Source organism: Heteronotia binoei, chromosome 21, assembly GCF_032191835.1.
Source record: "Heteronotia binoei isolate CCM8104 ecotype False Entrance Well chromosome 21, APGP_CSIRO_Hbin_v1, whole genome shotgun sequence".
Taxonomy (NCBI): Eukaryota; Metazoa; Chordata; class Lepidosauria; order Squamata; family Gekkonidae; genus Heteronotia; species Heteronotia binoei.
The window spans coordinates 6052016-6073169 of NC_083243.1; the positions used below are offsets into that span (position 1 = coordinate 6052016).

Sequence of the window (21154 nt, forward strand, 5' to 3'; positions counted from 1 at the left end):
CCGGGGTGGCCAAACTCGCTTAACATAAGAGCCACATACAATAAATGTCAGATGTCTGAGAGCCACAAGGAAGGAAGGAAAAGAGATGGGGGAGAGAGGGAGAGGTGGAAAGAAAGCAATTTTAACTTTGAATGCATTCTCCAAGCTGCTTCTCCAATTCGGCCTTCTCCCGTTCGGCCAACGGGGTGGGGGAGGGGCTCCAAGAGGCACACAATATGCGTGAAAGACCCACATGTGGCTCCCGAGCCACAGTTTGGCCACCCCTGGGATAGACAATTCTCTTAGCATGTTCAGTATAAGAGACGCAACAGCTTAAAACTGAGAAGCAGTAAAACGAGTCTTTCTAATGCTACAGCAGGCAGCACAGAACTTGGCAGCAGCTTTGGAAATGAGCTGGTTTTCATCCGAAAGCATGAGATTAAGACATTCTGATTCAAGAAGCCCAGAATTTGCCTTTAATATGGGCTCTGTATATTTCGCACGGGCCTTTTTACACCAGGAACACCTAAGAATTATGCCCGTAGCGGATTCTACTTCCCCTAAGCCACAGTGGCAAAACCTTTGCGCAAAGGGGATCCCCCTTTACCTGCCCTTGAGAACTGCTGGGAGAAGCGCTGAACATCTGGCCTGAGTAAAAGCTTTTCTGAATTTATGGACATCTAGGTGATGGAGATAGTTTAAGTATCCAACCGGATATCTAGCCTGCTCTGGTGATCTAAAGGCTGGGTATCTGGCAAGATCAGTGTCTCTCAGTGTCCTTAATTCTTCCCTTCGCATTTTCCTCAGCCTGGTTCCAATTCGGAGCCAGAATGGTTTCAGGGAGGAAACCGAGAAGATGTAATTTGCTAAGAACAGCTTTCAGCCAATTTGATTGTGCCTGCCTTGCTGGGTCAGATTCCCCAAAGGTGTTCACTTGCTCCAAAAGACTTGGGAGCCCTGGGCTATATCAGCAGCTCTTTCTTCCCCCCGTATTACAGATCAATACATTATCTTTGGAACCGAAGAGGGCATCTATACGCTGAACCTAAACGAGCTTCACGAAGCCACCATGGAACAGGTAGGGGAGCTTGTTGAATGCACCACAGGTGGGGTTAGGAACACGCAGGAGTTCCCCCAGGTGACCAGGTGCTTCAAGGAAGGATTGGAACAAGATCCGTAGGAGCATCCCTATTCTGCAACACAGATGGTGCTCGGACCTGAATAGGCCTCGTTTTGGGCAGGAGCTCACAGGAGGGGAGCTCCGGAACCTCTAAATTTTATTATGCTCTTTCTTTCTTAAGGAAAAAGGAAGGAAAGGTCCTCTGTGCAAGCACCAGTCGTTTCCGACTCTGGGGTGACGTTGCTTTCACAACGTTTTCACGGCAGACTTTTTACGGGGTGGTTTGCCCATTGCCTTCCCCAGTCCTCTACACTTTCCCCCCAGCAAGCTGGGGACTCATTTTGCCGACCTCGGAAGGATGGAAGGCTGAGTCAACCTCGAGCCAGCTACTTGAAAACTCAGCTTCCGCCAGGGATCGAACTCAGGTCGTGAGCAGAGCTTAGGACTGCAGCTTTAACACAGCCATGGGGCTCTTTATCTGATGGAAAAGGAACGGAAAGGTCCCCTGTGCAAGCACCAGTCGTTTCTGACTCTGGGATGACGTTGCTTTCATGGCAGACTTTTTACGGGGTGGTTTGCCCTTGCCTTCCCCAGTAATCTACGCTTTCCCCCATCAGCAAGCTGGGGACTCATTTTGCCGACTTCGGAAGGATGGAAGGCTGAGTCAACCTCAAGCCGGCTACCTGAAAACCCAGCTTCCACCGGGGATCGAACTCAGGTCGTGAGCAGAGCTTAGGACTGCAGGACTGCAGCTTTAACACTCTGTGCCACGGGGCTCTAATATTTCTTAATATTTCTATGGGCTCCATAGTTCAAACCCCCTGTGAGAATTTTGCTGAACTCTTTAAGATTTGACAAATTGTCTAAAATTTCCCCCCGCAAAAAAATGGGGAAATAAAACCTATAAGACAGGCAGATGGAAACCTCTATTTATGTATTATGAGATAAATTTGTTGCATTTAATTGGATATGTTTTATTTATTGTTATTGCAATGTTTTAATGTTGTAAGCTGCCCTGAGCCCGCCTTGCAGGATAGGGCGGGGTATAAATCACAAATTAAATTAAAAATTAAATCTTCGTCCTGCCACTGTGACCACATAGGAGAAAATAATTTTAAAAGTATGATGGCAGTAAGGTTTTCTTATGACAATTATAATGCAAGAAGTATTTTCAGGTAGATACTGAGCTGATATAATTTAGTATACCTTTTGATGTCAGGGGGTGTTGCTTATGCAAATGAGTTGTGCTCATGAGCTCTGGCACCTTTTTTTTTTAACAAAATGGCCCCTGGACCTGAATATCTAAAAATATCTGCTCTGTCTTCCATCCCTCTGTGCCCCTGTCGGATAGAGAGTCTGCTAAACCCATCCTCAGCCTAAGTTGAAAACTACCTATAGAAAAGGTAGAGGAAGAAGTCCTTTTCTCCCTTTCTCACAGTACGAGAACTCATAGGCATTCAATTAAATTGTTGAACAGCTGGGTTAGAATGGATAAAAGGAAGTACTTCTTCGCCCAAAAGGTGATTAACATGTGGAATTCATTGCCACAGGAGGTGGCGGCTACAAGCACCTTAGGGGGAGGGATGGTGGCTCAGTGGCAGAGCATCTGCTTGAGAAGCAGAAGGTCCCAGGTTCAATCCCTGGCATCTCCACTAAAAAAGGGTCCAGGCAAATAGGTATGAAAAAAAAAACCCTCAGCTTGAGACCCTGGAGAGTAGACAATACTGACTTTGATGGAACAAAGAGGGTCTGATTCAGTAGAAGGCAGCTTCATATGTTCATAGCCAGCTTCAAGAAGGGATTGGATAAGCGTATGGAGCAGAGGTCCATCAGTGGATATTAGCCACACCTTATCGTTGGGACTCTCTGTCTGGGGCAAGTGATGCTCTGCATTCTTGGTGCTTGGGGGGGGCATAGTGTCTTTTAGTATCCTGGCCCCACTGATGGACTTCCTGATGGCCCCTGGGTTTTTTTGCCCACTGTGTGATACAAAGTGGCCTGATCCAACATGGCTTCTTTTATGTTCTCTTGCACTTTGTCCAGGTGAAGCAGCCACGAAGTGTCCTGAAATCCTCGGTTTCCTTCCTCCTCCCCCATCACAAGAGCTGGAGAGTAGAGCTCTATAAAGCTTAACTTAAGTGTCAGCTTAACTTATAAAGCTTAAAATTAAGTGAAATTGCTGAGCAGTCAGGCTAGAATGGATAAAAGGAAGTCTTTCTTCACCCAAAGGTGCTTAACACGTGGAATTCACTGCCACAGGAGGTGGTGGCGGCTACAAGCGTAGCCAGCTTCAAGAGGGGATTGGATAAGCATATGGAGAAGAGGTCCATCAGTGGCTCTTAACCATAGCGTATTGTTGGAACTCTCTGTCTGGGGCAGTGATGCTCTGTATTCTTGGTGCTTGTGGCGGGGCACAGTTGGAGGGCTTCTAGCCCCACTGGTGGACCTCCTGATGGCACTTGGGGTTTTTTGACCACTGTATGACACAGAGTGTCAAACTGGATGGGTCATTGGCCTGATCCAACATGGCTTCTCTTTTGTTCTTATGTGACACAGAGAATTGGACTGGAGGGGCCACTGGCCTGATCCAACATGGCTTCTCTTTTGTTCTTATGTGACACAGAGAATTGGACTGGAGGGGCCATTAGCCTGATCCAACAGGGCTTCTCTTATGTTCTTATGTGACACAGAGTGTTGGACTGGAGGGGCCATTAGCCTGATCCAACAGGGCTTCTCTTATGTTCTTATGTGACACAGAGAATTGGACTGGAGGGGCCATTAGCCTGATCCAACAGGGCTTCTCTTATGTTCTTATGTGACACAGAGTGTTGGACTGGAGGGGCCATTAGCCTGATCCAACAGGGCTTCTCTTATGTTCTTATGTGACACAGAGTGTTGGACTGGATGGGCCACTGGCCTGATCCAACATGGCTTCTCTTCTGTTCTTATGTCATTAGGACAGAGGTGTTGAGAATTAAAACCTTCCAGTGAGAATTGACACCATGTTGTTTTTGATAGCCATAAGGGCTAGCATCTTGCTTTGCCCAAGGCGTTGACAGCTGAAATGTTCACAGTTCTCCATTCCATACTTGCGTAGTACACACGTGTCGTGGAATTCATACAGCTCTTGGGACGCTGACCCCTATTTGTTTTGCTCCCCCTTGTTCCTCTCTCCAGCTGTTTCCGCGGAGGTGTACGTGGTTGTATGTGATCAACAATACGTTGATGTCGCTCTCAGGTAGGTGGACCGGCTCAGAAACCAGCCGCAACACAGCGGGTGCCCTTCGAGGTAATGTCGAGTTCATGGTTATGCCATGAAAGTCACCAGTGATTCTGTTTTGTCTTTTGCTCTCTGCTTGGACTTCTCTGGATATTCGGGGACTGTCTTTTTAGAAGGTAATCTTTTCCACTCTTTCTTACTTTCCTCCCCCCCCCCTTCCCTTTTTTGAGTTTGACACGTCGTTGTTGCCTTTTGTGAGACTTTGAGACAGGTCCCGCTTCATCTCTTCGTTGCAGGGAAAACATTCCAGCTCTACTCCCACAACCTAATTGCTTTGTTTGAACAAGCCAAAAAAACCGGACTCGCGGCTCACATTCAGACTCATCGCTTCCCGGATAGGATATTACCCAGGTAAGCTCAGCCAGTTTCGCTGTTGGGACCCAACGGTGGAGAAAAGATAGAGTTGGGTGGGCAGCCGTGTTTTCTGAAGGAGACAAAGTTTGAGTCCAATGGCACCTTTAAAAGGATGAGTACGACACCGGATTTATATTCCACCCTCCACTACAGGCGTGTGTGGCTTCCTTGGCTGAGTCCATCCATCTCCTGTTGGGTCTTCCTTTTTCCTTCTGCCTTACACTTCTCCTAGCACGATTGTCTTTTCCAGCGGCTCTTGTCTTATCATGTAACCAAAGTCTCAGAGCGTCTCACAATCTCCTTTATCTACCTCCCCCCACAACAGACACCCTGTGAGGTGGGTGGGGCTGAGAGAGCTCTCCCGGAAGCGGCCCTTTCAAGGCTAGCTCTGTGAGAGCTATGGCTGACCCAAGGCCATTCCTGCAGCTGCAAGGGGAGGAGTGGGGAATCAAACCCAGTTCTCCAAGATAAGAGAGCTATGGCTGACCCGAGGCCATTCCAGCAGCTGCAAGTGGAGGAGTGGGGAATCAAACCCGGTTCTCCCAGATAAGAGAGCTCTGGCTGACCCAAGCCCATTCCAGCAGGTGCAAGTGGAGGAGTGGGGAATCAAACCCAGTTCTCCAAGATAAGAGAGCTATGGCTGACCCGAGGCCATTCCAGCAGCTGCAAGTGGAGGAGTGGGGAATCAAACCCGGTTCTCCCAGATAAGAGAGCTCTGGCTGACCCAAGCCCATTCCAGCAGCTGCAAGTGGAGGATTGGGGAAATCAAACCCGGTTCTCCCAGATAAGAGAGCTCTGGCTGACCCAAGGCCATTCCAACAGCCGCAAGTGGAGGAGTGGGGAATCAAACCCGGTCCTCCCGAGCTGGAATGGCTCCAGAGGAGGGCGATGAAGATGGTGAGAGATCTGGAGACCAAGTCCTGTGAAGAAAGGTTGAAGGAGATGGGCATGTGTAGCGTGGAGAGGAGGCGGCTGAGAGGTGATAGGATCACCATCTTCAAGTACTTGAAGGGCTGCCATATAGAGGATGGGGTGGAATTGTTTTCTGTGGCCCCGGAAGGTAGGACCAGAATCAATGGGTTGAAATTAAATCAAAAGAGTTTCCGGCTCAACATTAGGAAGGACTTCCTGACCGTTAGAGCGGTTCCTCGGTGGAAGAGGCTTCCTTGGGAGGTGGTGGGCTCTCCTTCCTTGGAGGTTTTGAAACAGAGGCTAGGCGGCCATCTGACAGAAATGAAGATCCTGTGAATTTGGGGGGAGGTGTTTGTGAGTTTCCTGCATTGTGCAGGGGGTTGGACTAGATGGCCCTCGAGATACTACCTTTCAACTCTAGGATTCTGTGATTCTAAGAGTGGTTCCTCAGTGGAACAGGCTTCCTCGGGAGGTGGTGGGCTCTCCTTCCTTGGAGGTTTTTCACAGAGGCTAGGTGGCCATCTGACAGCAATGATGATTCTAAAGGAAATTTTGACTCTTGAAAGTGTCTACGCTGAAAACGGTTGTTGGTCTCTAAGGTGCCACTGGTCTCCAATCTAACTGTTTCCGTCCTGGAGTCTAATTAAAAGTGACGCAGGAGCTGCCCTCCTTCTGATCAGGACTTCTGCTCCAGGCCTCAGTTCTGTCGCTAACAGCTGATTCTCTCTTTCCAGGAAGTTTGCCTTAACCACGAAGATCCCAGATACAAAAGGGTGCCATAAATGTTGCATAGGTGAGTCTTCGAACTTGCGCTGCCTTTCCTCTGCGCTTCGGAACGTTCTGCTGGAAGTCTCCCTGCTTTTGTGAACCCAACCTCCATGCTGCTTCCAGCCGCCATCTCACAAGCTAAGAGCCCGCTGGAGTCTCTTCCTAAGAGGCAGGCATGAAATTTTGCTCCCCACCACCATCACCACCACCACACTGTGCAAAAGTGGAGCCGTCAGGGAGGATTTCCTTGCGTTACTAGCAGTAGAAAATCAAATGAAGATGAGTCATAAGCAGTGTTCCTTCTAAGCTGAGTTGGCGTGAGCCAGCTCGCAATTTTTTAGCCTCCGGCTCACACATCTTTGTCTCGGCTCAGGAAAAACGGCCCCGGAGCAAACTAATCAATGCAGGATCTCACAACTTTAACGCCGGTAGCTCACAAAGTAGAATTCTTGCTCACAAGACTCCACAGCTTAGAGGGAACGTTGGTCGTAAGAATAGAGATGCTTCTCTGCCGTGCATAGCCAAAGTGCAACTTACACGTGTGGGTGTGGCAGACCCGTAGCCAGAAAATTTAGGGGGGGGGGGCAGGGAATAAAATATTAGGTGGAGGGGCCCTAGGGCCCAAACTGACGTCACACGCTTTAAAAATAAATTTAAAAGCAGAGGCGGCTGCAGCAAGGGCAGCGAGACCAATGGGGAGAGTGGGCGGCAGCAAAAACGGGACGGCGAGAGCAGGGGAGGTGAAAACAGGGTGCCAGGGGGGGCGGCAACGAAAATGGGCAATGGGAAGAGCGGGGGTGGTGAGAACGATCGGGGGAGGCAAGAATGGGTGGCAGGGGGAGGGGAAGAGGCAAAAACGGGTGGCAGGAGGAGCGAGGAGCAAAAACGGGTGGGAGGGGAGCAGGATAGGCATAAATGGGTGACAGGAGGAGCGGGGGAGGCAAAAACGGGTGGCAGGGGGAGCGGGGGAGGCAAAAAACGAGTGGTAGGAGGAGCGGGGGAGGCAAAAACGGGTGGCAGGAGGAGCGGAGGAGGCAAAAAACGGGTGGGAGGGGGAGCGGGATAGGCATAAATGGGTGACAGGAGGAGCGGGGGAGGCAAAAACGGGTGGCAGGGGGAGCGGGGGAGGCAAAAACGAGTGGTAGGAGGAGCGGGGGAGGCAAAAACGGGTGGCAGGAGGAGCGGAGGAGGCAAAAACGGGTGGGAGGGGGAGCGGGATAGGCATAAATGGGTGACAGGAGGAGCGGGGGAGCAAAAACGGGTGGCAGGGGGAGCGGGGGAGGCAAAAACGAGTGGTAGGAGGAGCGGGGGAGGCAAAAACGGGTGGCAGGAGGAGCGGGGAGGCAAAAACGAGTGGTAGGAGGAGCGGGGGAGGCAAAAACGAGTGGTAGGAGGAGCGGGGGAGGCAAAAACGGGTGGCAGGAGGAGCGGGGGAGGCAAAAACGAGTGGTAGGAGGAGCGGGGGAGGCAAAAACGAGTGGTAGGAGGAGTGGGGGAGGCAAAAACGGGTGGCAGGGGGAGCGAGGGAGGCAAAAACAGTGGAAGCAAGAGTGTGGGGAGAGCGGTGGGGAAAGAAGGGGCCATACAAGTGGTAGCTACAGGCCTGCGTGGCTTCCTTGACTGAGTCCATCCATCTTCCTCTTTCCCTGCTGCCTTCCACTTCTCCTAGCACGATTGTCTTTTCCAGTAGCTCTTGTCTTTTCATGTGACCAAAGTACAAGAACATCAGTTTGGTCATCTGGGCTTCTAGAGAGAGGTTCAGGCTTGATTTGGTCCAGAACCCCCGCATTTGTCTTTTAGGAGGGTCCACGGTATCCGTAAAACTCTCCTCCAACACCACATTTCAAATCTATCAACTTTCTTCCTGTCGGCTTTTTTCATTGTCCAACTTTCACACCCATGTGTAGTTATCAGTGGGAGGGAAGGCGGCCTAGCCCAGTCTCAGAAGCTAAGCTCAGTCAGTACTTGGAAGGGAGACCACCAAAGAAGGCTCTGCAGAGAGAGGCCATGGCCAGCCACCTCTGTTTCTCCCTTGCCTTGAAAGCCCTTGCTGGGGTCACCATAAGTTGGAAGCTAAGCAGGGTTGGTTCTTGGAAGGGAGACCACCAAGGAAGACTCTGCAGAGGAAGGCCATGGCCAGCCACCTCTGTTTCTCCCTTGCCTTGAAAGCCCCTTGCTGGGGTCACCATAAGTTGGAAGCTAAGCAGGGTTGGTTCTTGGAAGGGAGACCACCAAGGAAGACTCTGCAGAGGAAGGCCATGGCCAGCCACCTCTGTTTCTCCCTTGCCTTGAAAGCCCTTGCTGGGGTCACCATAAGTTGGAAGCTAAGCAGGGTTGGTTCTTGGAAGGGAGACCACCAAGGAAGACTCTGCAGAGGAAGGCCATGGCCAGCCACCTCTGTTTCTCCCTTGCCTTGAAAGCCCCTTGCTGGGTCACCATAAGTTGGAAGCTAAGCAGGGTTGGTTCTTGGAAGGGAGACCACCAAGGAAGACTCTGCAGAGGAAGGCCATGGCCAGCCACCTCTGTTTCTCCCTTGCCTTGAAAGCCCCTTGCTGGGGTCACCATAAGTTGGAAGCTAAGCAGGGTTGGTTCTTGGAAGGGAGACCACCAAGGAAGACTCTGCAGAGGAAGGCCATGGCCAGCCACCTCTGTTTCTCCCTTGCCTTGAAAGCCCCTTGCTGGGGTCACCATAAGTCTTGGTTGGGAGACCATCAAAGAAGACTCTTCAGAGGAAGGCCATGGCCAGCCACCTCTGTTTCTCCCTTGCCTTGAAAGCCCCTTGCTGGGGTCACCATAAGTCTTGGTTGGGAGACCACCAGGGAAGACTCTGCAGAGGAAGGCCATGGCCAGCCACCTCTGTTTCTCCCTTGCCTTGAAAGCCCCTTGCTGGGAACACCATAAGTCTTGGTTGGGAGACCACCAGGGAAGACTCTGCAGAGGAAGGCCATGGCCAGCCACCTCTGCTTCTCCCTTGCCTTGAAAGCCCCTTGCTGGGGTCACCATAGGTCAGCAATGACTTCATGACACACTTGCACCCAGTACTAGAGAATACTCCGGCATGAATTCACTTTATCTTGGTCGCCCAGCGACGCATCTTTGCAGCATACGTCGTGGACAGTGCAGCAACCTCTTCTTTCAAGAAAGAGCTTTCTCAAAAACATCTAGAAATCGCTCCTTGAAAGCAAAAGTGCAGCTGTACCCAAGAATCTCTGGAGATCCAGTCTCCTGAATGAGCATCTCCTAGAAACAGCTGAGTGTTTTCAATGAGCAGGCGAACTAATATTCCTGGAGGCCTGAAGCCTCTGAGGAGGAGAGGACGCCGCCGCCGCCAGCACACCTGTGGGATTCCTCCTCGGCGTCTGGAGGAGATGGAAGCCCTGAACGTGCCCCAGGACTGCCAGGAGATCTTACAGAGGGGGCAGTTCTTTTGCACCTTCGTCTGGGCTCAGCTGCCGCTCTGGCATGGCCTTTGAAGGAACAGTTTCATCTTGCAAGGGGTCACTGGTTTGTGTTTTTGGAGAAGTTCTCTGTCGAAATGAGGTAACAGCCTGCTTGTTCCTTGAAGGCTTGCTGAATGCAGTATTGGTATTGGCAGCTTTTTGTCTTTAGGGCGCTTTTTTTTTTGTAGCAGGAACTCCTTTGCATATTAGGCCCACACACCCTGTGATGTAGCCAATCCTCTTGGAGCTCACAGTAAGCCTTGTACTAAGAGCCCTGTAAGCTCTTGGAGGATTGGCTGCATCGGGAGCCGTGTTCGCGCTTAGCTGCAGAGTCTTGTGAGCAAAAATTCTACTTTTGTGAGCTACTGGCATCAAAGTTGTGAGCTCCTGCATCAATTAGTGTGCTCTGGGGTTGTCCTTCCTGAGCTAAGACAAAAATGTGTGAGCTGGAGGGTAAAAAATCTGTGAGCCAGCTCACGCTAACTCAGCTTAGAGGGAACACTGATCAGGAGTGTGTGGTGTAATATGCAAAGAAGAAGAAGAAGATATTGGATTTATATCCCGCCCTCCACTCCGAAGAGTCTCAGAGCGGCTCACAATCTCCTTTACCTTCCTCCCCCACAACAAACACCCTGTGAGGTGGGTGGGGCTGGAGAGGGCTCTCCCAGCAGCTGCCCTTTCAAGGACAACCTCTGCCAGAGCTATGGCTGACCCAAGGCCATTCCAGCAGGTGCAAGTGGAGGAGTGGGGAATCAAACCCGGTTCTCCCAGATATGAGTCCGCACACTTAACCACTACACCAAACCGGCTCTCCACAAAGAGTTCTGCCACAAAGATGCCCTGCTTGTTTTTATGACTCTCATGATACTTCTCTTGTTGCTAGCACTCAAAAGAGCCAGCATCCTATAGTGGCTAAAGTGGTGGACCTGGGTTCAAATCCCACCTCTGCCTTGGAAGTTCTCTGGGGGGCCTTAGGCCAGTTGCTCTCAGCCTAACTTACCTTACAGGATAAATCCAGGCGGGCAGCCGTCTTGGTCTGCAGCGACAGAACAAAGGTTGAGTCCAATGGCACCTTTGAGACCCGCAAGTTTAATTCTGGGTATAGCTTTTTCGTACAGTGAGTTACGAATAGCTGAAGATGTCCGCGTGTACACAAAGTTTGTACCCAGAATTGAACTTTGTAGGTCACAAGAACGTAAGAGAAGCCCTGTTGGATCAGGCCAACGGCCCATCCAGTCCCAACACTCTGTGTGACATAAGAACATAAGAGAAGCCATGTTGGATCAGGCCAATGGCCCATCCAGTCCAACACTCTGTGTCACATAAGAACATAAGAGAAGCCATGTTGGATCAGGCCAATGGCCCCTCCAGTCCAACACTCTGTGTCACTTAAGAACATAAGAGAAGCCATGTTGGATCAGGCCAATGGCCCATCCAGTCCAACACTCTGTGTCACTTAAGAACATAAGAGAAGCCATGTTGGATCAGGCCAATGGCCCATCCAGTCCAACACCCTGTGTCACAGAAGAGCATAAGAGAAGCCATGTTGGATCAGGCCAGTGGCCCATCCACTCCAACACTCTGTGTCACACAGTGGCCAGAAAAACCCAGGTGCCATCAGGAGTTCTGTTAGTGGGGCCAGGACACTAGAGTTCTGTTAGTGGGGCCCTCACACTGTTGCCGCTCCCAAGCACCAAGAAGACAGAGCATCACTGCCCAGACAGAGAGCTCCAACAATACGCTGTGGCTAATAGCCAGTGGTGGACCTCTGCTCCAGATGTTTTTCCAATCCAAACTGGCTATGCTTGTAGCCACCACCACCTCCTGTGGTCTCAAAAGTGCCATTGGCTTGAACTTCCTTCCGTGACCTTACGAGGTCACTGTCAGAATAAAATAGAGTGGGGACAATGATACGGTAAGCTGCTTTGGGGAAAAAAGTGGAATATAAATCAACAAATGAAATCTATGTCTTCAGCGTTGCAGGACTTCCCCAGCATTTTGGCAGTTTCACTTTGTTTTGTGTTGGGAGCTCGCCTGTTGTTTTAATCCACGCTAAATGTCCTCTTGGAAGAAAATGCAGTTCCTTTCGCCAGTGACGGGAAAAGCACTTTGACTACAAGCGCGAACCCCATCAGCCCCTTGAGAGGCAGGGTGGTGTTGTGGTTAGAATGTCGGACTGGGATCTGAGAAACCTGGGTTCAAATCACCCCAGTGTCATAAAACACCGGACCTTGGACCAATTGCGTACTCTCGACCTAACCTGTGGAAAGTGCCGTCAAATCACAGGCAACTTACGGTGACCCCCTCATTGGGTTTGCAAGGCGAGAGATGTTCAGAGGTGGTTTTGGTGTGGCTAAGTGTGTGGATTCTTATCTGAGAGATCCGGGTTTGATTCCCGACTCCTCCACTTGCACCTGCTGGGATGGCCTTGGGTCAGCCATAGCTCTGGCAGAGGTTGTCCTTGAAAAGACAGCTGCTGGGAGAGCCGTCTCAGTCCCGCCCACCTCACAGGGTGTCTGTTGTGGGGGGGGAGAAGATATAGGACGGGGATGTCAAACTCATCTGTTATGAGGGCTGGATATGACATAATTGAGACCTTGTTGGGCCAGGCCGGGTGTGTCATAAAATGTAATGCCGGGTGGCAAACACAGACAAACACAATTAAATATTTTTTAAAAACTTAAAATAAAACATGCTGAGAACATTAGCACTCTTGCAATATTGTTTATTTAAGCCTCTGATAACTGACACCACTTGTTCCGAATCAACTGCATCAATAACTGGACACAGTGTCTGTGCTGTAGCACTCTTAAGTATGGTGTTCAGGTGTTGTTCAAGTGTGCATATGTAAGTTGCAAACCTACTTTTGATTTGTCGTGGGCCTGATAGGACCCCTCTGGGTAGGAAAAAATCCAATGCGTGGTTATAGGATGGGGGAGACTTGTGGCCAAAGAATTTGAGTTTCAGCTTCAGCATCTGACCTTCCAGTGAACAGTCTGGGTTGATTTCCTTAGGGCTGACTGGTTGGATCTTCTTGCAGCCCAAGGAACTCTCAAGAGTCTTCTCCAGTGAGTGCTCCCTTCTCATTTGGTGGCCAAAGTCTTTGAACTTCAGCTTCAGCATCTGACCTTCCAGGGAACAGTCTGGGTTGATTTCCCTTAAGGAATCAGGGAAGCCTAACCTACCTCATAAGAGAAAAAGATATCCATCTATGGGTTTCGGAGCCCTGGCCGGAGGAATTTAGGGCAGGAGCGGCCAAACTGCGGCTCAGGAGCCACATGTGGCTCTTTCACATATATTGGGTGGCTCTCTAAGACCCCAACGCCCCGTCAGCCAGCTTGGAGAAGGTATTTCTCTCTTCAGATCACTTCACCAAGACAGCCAGCTGCCTGGAGAATACATTAAAAAGTTAAAGTTGCTTTCTTTCCACCTCTCTTCCCTCCTTCCTCTCCCCATCTATTTTCCTCCCTTCCCTCCCTCCTCCCTCCCTTCTCCCTCCCTCCTCTCTCTTCCTCCTTCCTTCCTTCCTCTTCCTCCTTCCTTCCTTCCTTCCTTCCTTCCTTCCTTCCTTCCTTCCTTCCTTCCTTCTTCCTTCCTTCCTTCCTTCCTTCCTTCCTTCCTCCCTCCCTCCCTCCCTCCCGGCTCTCAAACCTGTGATATTCATATCTTGCGGCTCCCAAACATCTGGCAGTTATTCTATGTGGCTCTTACGTTATGCAAGTTTGGCCACCCCTGAGTTAGGGGGCTACAGCGGAAGGGAGGAGGGCAAGGTGACAGAGGGGCAGGCTCAGAGCTGTGTGCCCCGTTTGATCAGCCTGGGGAGAGGATGCAAACGGCTCGTGAGTTTAACGCAATGCGCCTAATATTTCAGGCTTATCCTGTTGTTTTTCTTTCCTTATCTTTTTTAGTAAGAAATCCTTACACTGGCCATAAATACCTCTGCGGGGGCATTGCAGTCAGGAATCGTGTTGCTCCAGTGGTATGAACCCATGCAGAAATTCATGTTGATAAAGGTAAGTTTCACCCACTTCCACCTTTGCCCAGCTGTTTCATTGCTTTCAGAGGAACAAAGATGACGCTGTTAACAAGTGTGAATTGCTTCCTTTTCCCTGGCCGCCGTTGGCCAGTTGTTTTGGGACTCAGTCTGAGATGCAGCACCCGTCTTCCACATCCTGCGATCATCAGGGAGACCTAGTTTAACCCCTGGTCTTTGGGGGGGGAAAAAGAGAGAGAAAGAGGTGGAGGGCAGGGCCTTTTCTGTGGTGGCCCCTTTGTCGCAGAATTCTCCCCCGTGAAGCTGATCAGACAAGCTGTGCTTGTGGCCAGCCACAGACCTTTCTTTTCAGGAAGGCCTTTAGACAGTGCTGCAGGATCCTGTATAATTGTACATTTTTTAGTGTTTATTTCAAATTAAAACCTTTTTTATGTCACCCTTTCCAGCCAGTTGGAGCCAGCAGGGTAGTGCATATAGATTAACGCATCTGAACGATTAAAAACACCATTTAAATGATGAAATAGGTTGATGAAAATGCATAAACAAACAATACCAGAACCAGCAAGGAGGAAGGTTAACAACTATTACAGGGGTATGCCAAACGAACCAAAAAGTCTTCACCTGAGAAGAGCCCTGCAGGATCTGACCAGTGAGGGTCCATCTAGTCCAGCCTTCTGTCTCACACAGTGGCCAGCCAGTTCCTCTGAGGGCCAACAGCAGGGTAGAGAGGCCGAGGTCTTCATAAGAACATCAGAAGAGCCCTACTGGATCAGACCAGGGGGGGTCCATCTAGTCCATCTCCTGCCTCACACAGGGGCCAGCCAGTTCCTCTGGAGGGCCAACAGCAGGGCAGAGAGGCCGAGGCCTTTATAAGAACATCAGAAGAGCCCTGCTGGATCAGACCAGTGAGGGTCCATCCAGTCCAGCCTCCTCACACAGTGGCCAACCAGTTCCTCTGAAGGGCCAACGACAGGGCAGAGAGGCCGAGGCCTTTATAAGAACCTCAGAAGAGCCCTGCTGGATCAGACCAGCGAGGGTCCATCCAGTCCAGCCTCCTCACACAGTGGCCAACCAGTTCCTCTGAAGGGCCAACGACAGGGCAGAGAGGCTTTCCCCTGATGTTGCTTTCTGGCTTTGGGATCCAGAGACTGACTGCCTTTGAATGTGGATCTTCCCCTCGGGCACCACTTCTAGCGGCCATTGATAGACTTTATCCTCCATGAATCTCTCTAATTCCCCTTTGAAAGCTGCCTGTTCTTGTGGCTGTCACTACATCCTCTAGCAGCAAATCACTCTCTTCCTGATTTCTCAATAGCATTGCTTCACCCGCAGGCTTCCGCTTTCCCCCAGCGCAAAAGATCGATTTCCCACTAGTTGCTCCACGGGCGCGTTTTGACATGCGGCTCCCTCCAGTTCCCCTTGCGGTTTCTTAATCCTTAAAGACAGCGTCACAAAGCCTTGAGGAGAACTAGAGAGAGCCGCAGGCCCACAGCCATGGGGGGCTGGCGGGGGGGGGGGGGGCAGCCGCTCCCCACAAAACCCCCTTCCACCTATATGGCCCCTCCTTGCGACTCGGCTTTCTCAGTGGCCACTGCTCTGGTGGCCCCCGATCTCCCCACCCCGCTCTGGCGGCCCCTGTTTCCTTCTGCGCCACCTCTCCCTTCCACCCACCCAGTGAAGCGTCAGTTTCCGGACTCTTTCAAGGCTGCCTCCTTGCCCCCCGCCCCCACCGATCAGCTGATCAGTGGGAAAGCAGCGATCTGGGGAAGAAATGGGGAGGGGAGGTGGCTGGCATTTTTTTAGCGGCTCAGCCTCAGCGGCCACTTATCCCACCGATCGGCTGGGGAGAAGAGGCGACCTTGAAAGAGTCCCGAGAGCCAGCGCTTCACTGGATGGTCGGGAGGGAGGGGGAGGCGCTGCGGAGGGGGAGGGGGCTGCCAGAGCGGTGGGGAGATCAGGGGCCGCCAGAGCAGCGCCCCCCCCCCACCTGAAATTTTCTGGCTATGGACCTGGGGAGCCATGCATCTAAATGCACCCACGGAGCAACTGGTGGGAAATTGATCGCTTGCGCCAGGGGAAAACAGAAGCCTGGGCGTGAAGGAACTCTAGAGAGAAATTGGTCTCTGTGTTGAAAGACACTGATAGAGGAAGACAGACAGGTTTTCCTGGGGAGTTCTGGTGCCACAGCCAAAAAAGCCCCGTCTCCGATAGCTACTTATTTGGCCTCAGATGTCAGCTGTATCCAAAGATGGCTGGAGTGATCAGGTGCTGGGATATTACAGTGTCAGACCAGTTTTAACGCGATGATGCGTTGGGTTGTGCTAGACATGCCCATAGCTGTTGGGGAGAGGCTGAAGGGCTGCTGGAGACATGGAGAAGATACCGATTGATGCAATGAATGGGACGGCTGTCTTTTAAGCGACCGGATCTTACGGTGGGCCGACGCTTTTTGAGCTGACCTCTCTCTTCGTTCCCCGCCAGCACTTTGATTTTCCTTTGCCGAGTCCCTTGAACGTCTTCGAAATGCTGGTGATCCCGGAACAGGAATACCCGATGGTGTGTGTCGCCATCAGCAAGGGGACCGACCCCAGCCAGGTTGTTCAGTTTGAGACGATCAACTTGAATTCTGCTTCTTCGTGGTTTACGGAAATCGGCGCAGGTGAGGCGCCTGGCACAATATCTAGCATCTTCTGCAGTCTCAAGCGACAAACATCCTGATGGTCCCTGCTTATGTTCACTTTTGGCAGGCGCTGGAGGTGATGTCACCGGCAATTCAGGATGCTCGGATAGTTGGGCAAAAACCCTGTGGTTAAATTGGATTTTACCATAGAGTTTTGGCCCCAATACCAGAGCATCCCGTGTTGCTGGCAGTGGGATTGACATCACTTCCAGTGTGTGTCGAAGTGATGTCACCAGGCTAGTCCTCCCCCTGCTGCTGTTTGCCATAGAGGACCTGAGAACTGTAGCAAAACTTTAGCCATCCCGGTTGAAAGAATTCAAAGCCATTGCCACTGGCTGTGGTGCTGGTCACCTCCTCCGCTTGCAGCTGTTGGAATGTCTTTGGGTCTGCCGTAGCTCTTGCAGAGTTGTCCACCTCACAGGGTGTCTGTTGTGGGGGTGGGGAAGGTAAAGGAGATGGTGATCGTTCTGAGACTCTGAGATTCAGCGTATAGAGCGGGATATAAATCCAATATCTTCTCCTCCTGGAACAGTGATGGCCCCAAGCTTCTTGAAGAAGAAAACTGCAGATTTATAGCCCACCCTTTTCTCTGAATCAGTGTCTCAGAGCGGCTTACAGTCTCCTTTATCTACCTCTCCCACAACAGACACCCTGTGAGGTGGGTGGGGCTGGAGAGGGCTCTCATAGCAGCTGCCCTTTCAGGGCAACTCTGCCAGAGCTCTGGCTGACCCAAGGCCATTCCAGCAGGTGCAAGTGGAGGAGTGGGGAATCTAACCCGGTTCTCCCAGATAAGAGTCCGTGCACTTAACCACTACACCAAACTGACTTTGGGCAGGCACAGGGAGGCTGGCCTGGGAGGAGAGTAACAGTCCAGCAGCACCACCATTTGTGGTGGGGGATGAGCTTTTGTGAATCACAGCTCACTCCTTCACAGCCCAGTGGCACCTTAGAGAGTACATATGAACATATGAAGCTGCCTTATACTGAATCAGACCCTCAGTCCATCAAAGTCAGTCTTGTCTACTCAGACTGGCAGCAGCTCTGCAGGGTCTCGAGCTGAGGTTTTTCACACCTATTTGCCTGGACCCTTTTTAGTTGGAGATGCCAGGGATTGAACCTGGGACCTTCTGCTTCCCAAGCAGATGCTCTACCACTGAGCCACCGTCCCTCCCCTAATGAAGCTGCCTTCTACTGAATCAGACTCTGGGTCCATCAAAGTCAGTCTTGTCTACTCAGACTGGCAGCGGCTCTCCAGGGGTCTCAAGTGGAGGTTTTTCATGCCTACTTGCCTGGACCCTTTTTAGTTGGAGATGTCGGGGATTGAACCTGGACCTTCTGCTTACCAAGCAGATGCTCCACCACTGAGCCACCATCCTTCCCCTGACTGCAGCAGCTCTCCAAGGCCTCAAGCTGAGGTTTTTCACGCCTGCTTGCCTGGACCCTTTTTAGTTGCAGATGCCAGTGGGGATTGAACCTGGGACCTTCTGCTTACCAAGCAGATGCTCTGCCACTGAGCCACCATCCCTCCCCTGCTCTCCAGGGTCTCAAGCTGAGGTTTTTCACACCTACTTGCCTGGACCCTTTTTAGTTGCAGATGCCAGGGGGATTGAACCTGGGACCTTCTGCTTCCCAAGCAGATGCTCTACCCCTGGAGCCACCGTCCTCCCCATGATCCTTACGATGCTTATGGAATAAACTGTTGAATCATTGGACTGTGTTATTCCTTGACTCGAGGTCCTGACACCTCACTCCAAACCCCCCAATGATCTCTCCTGGCAGTTTCATATAGATGTTAAACTGCATGCGGGAACAAGATGGAACCGGGTAGGACCGCACAGCATAAATGCCAATCACAGAAGCCCAGAGCCCCCCAATCCCTACCCAAAAGCGCATCACGGCTGCAGGGATGCCCAGGAGAATCAATAGGGATTGATCACTGGGTCACCAAAGCTCAGTGGTCACAACAACCAAAGCCGTTTCCATCCCCAGCCCAAGCCAAATCCAGATCGAAAGGGGTCTGGTTGGGCTGCAAGCTCCTGAAATCACACAGCCCTCACCCACTGGCTTGCTCAGGAAGGAAAAGCTGTGGGGGCCGCAGGAGTGTTCCACACACCCCCAGTGTAGAAATCCAAAACGCAAAAGGGCAATCCAAGCTGCAGCTGCAACAACAGAATGAAAAGACACCTTGAGAATGATACATTTTTTTTAAAAAAAAGAGTTAGATTTATGGGAATCAAAATAAAATATACACAAGTGACAAATAAAACTGGGCCCTCAGCAGCTTGGCTACAAAAATCATAGGATCATAGAGTTGGAAGGGGCCTCCAGGGTCATCTAGTCCAACCTCCTGCACAAGGCAGGAAACTCACAAACCCCTCCCCCTAAATTCACAGGATCTTCATTGCTGTCAGGTGGCCATCTAGCCTCTGTTGAAAAACCTCCAAGGAAGGAGAGCCCCACCACCTCCCGAGGAGGAAGGCTGTTCCACTGAGGATCCGCTCTAACGGTCAGGAAGTTCTTCCTAATAGAATCCGAGAGTTGGAAGGGAGTTCTAGGGTCATCTAGTCCAACCTCCTGCACAATGCAGGAAACTCACAAACCCCTCCCCTAAATTCACAGGATCTTCTCTGCTGCTGTCAGATGGCCATCTAGCCTCTGTTGAAAAACCTCCAAGGAAGGAGAGCCCACCACCTCCCGAGGAGGAAGCCTGTTCCACTGAGGAATCGCTCTAACTGTCAGGAAGTTCATAGAATCATAGAGTTGTAAGGGACCTCTAGGGTCATCTAGTCCAACCTCCTGCACAATGCAGGAAACTCACAAACCCCTCCCCCTAAATTCACAGGATCTTCTCTGCTGCTGTCAGATGGCCATCTAGCCTCTGTTGAAAAACCTGCAAGAGATGTGGCCAAGCGCATGGCTGCCTCTGAGCTCTCCAGTGGCACACAGCTACCCAGGCCCCGTCAGACAGCACTGGTCTCTCGCAGCCTCTGCCAAGCACATCTTCGACATTCGAGGAAAGACCTCCCCTCTTAAGGGGTTAACACAACCTCTGAAAAAGTCTGCCAAGCGGATTATTTGCTTGGAGGAAATGCCACCAACCCTGAAATAAGACGAAACAGAAAACAATTTTGTTTGCCAGCTTGGCTAGAAGTGAAAAAAGTTATTAGAAACATACCCCGATTTGCTGCTAATAGAAACAGGACAGAAGAAAGACATAAAAACCCTTTCCCACTCATTAATATATAACATTTATAATATACAACAAATTCCTTTGATCCAGAAGAGTCAAACTCCCTTTTCCTACAAACCCACTCATTAATGTTTTCAGCACCCCATGGTTACACCCTCACGCCAGCCAAAAAATGAGAGGACGACTAAACGCATCTCCGTGCTTTTGTCATAGTCATTGTTTCTGCATGATTCCGAGATCAGGCAGAGCAGCAAAAAGCAGCCTTTGCCACACAGAGAGATCATTCAGCATCTCAGAGAGTTTCAAAACCCCAATTAATAACGGTTCAACAACATTCCCAGGAGGTGGGTGGCGATCTCGTTCCAGAGGGAGAGGACAGAGTACATGGAACAGTCGAGCCATTTGCCCGCCAAAGTCACGCAGCAAATAATGACAATGGTGGGAACAGAAATCTCAAGATTCGGCCCAGAGCTGGGCCACCAGCTCCGTCTGATGAGAAAGGGACAGCCAACCTGGCATCCAGATGTGAATCTAACAGCCCTCGACCCCTACCCGGGGGGACTCTGAGGACAAACACCATGAGATATGTGCTGAAAGGGGAAGGGCAGAGCATCTGCTGGGCAGATTCAATCCTCAGCATCTCCAGTGGAAAGGATGCGAAGGACCCTTTTCTGCCTGAGACCCTGGAGAGCGGCTGCCAGTCTGAGTAGACCAGGCTGACCGGGATGAACCGAGGGCCTGATTCAGTGCCAGGCAGCTCCATGTGGTCACGTGACTGTGAGCTTCAACGGTGGCAGGAAAAAGCACCCTACCTTCTGGCGCAGGGGGAGACTGGGTACGTGCCACGTGGTGTCGCTGACATCTGAAGGGGGTAACCACCATCTTCCAGGTCCAAGACAAACTTGGAACCAGAGATCCTTCTCAAGAGCATCTGAGAGGGAGATACAAACTCTAACTACTCACATGAACTCATGTGGCTGAATCAGACCTTCAGGGTCAGTCTGGTCTACCCAGACCGGCAGAGGCTCCGCAGGGTCTCAGGCAGAGAAAGCTCTTCCGCATCCCCTCCCCCCTGGCCCTCTCCACTGGAGATGCCACCAGGGGTTGAACCTGGAACCTTCTGCAGGCCAAGCAGAGGTTCCCCCGTTGAGCCAGAGCTCCTCGCTGAAGACAGCAGCCATCAGGGCTTCCTTGGCAGCATTTGCAGGTAACATATGGCAAGAAGGGAGACCCCCACACACTTGAGTGGCACACTGAACAGAAGTGATGATGTCAGGCCACGCCAATCAAACCTACACAGCGCAAACTCTCTTTCTTGCTGCGTATTTTGAACACCAGCTCTTGAAACACAAAAGAAGAAGATACAAAATCATGCCGTGCTGGGAAGAGAGGCTGTATTTCCACAGGAAGCGCATTAACTTCCCCGTGTCCTTCGCT

The 21154-nt window shown here is 51.1% G+C and overlaps 1 protein-coding gene and 1 non-coding gene across 2 annotated transcripts in view; both read left to right on the forward strand.

Annotated features, from left to right (window-relative positions):
* MAP4K5 (mitogen-activated protein kinase kinase kinase kinase 5) overlaps nt 1-21154 on the forward strand; it is a 232454-nt gene that overhangs the window by 174149 nt on the left and 37151 nt on the right. Inside the window, 4 exon segments of the mRNA XM_060261158.1 lie at nt 978-1057; nt 4277-4337; nt 4616-4730; nt 6380-6438. Coding sequence (XP_060117141.1) covers nt 978-1057; nt 4277-4337; nt 4616-4730; nt 6380-6438 — 315 coding nt within the window.
* Nucleotides 2677-2751, forward strand: TRNAL-GAG (transfer RNA leucine (anticodon GAG)). Its single transcript has one exon. It is a non-coding gene; the product is annotated as a tRNA-Leu (tRNA).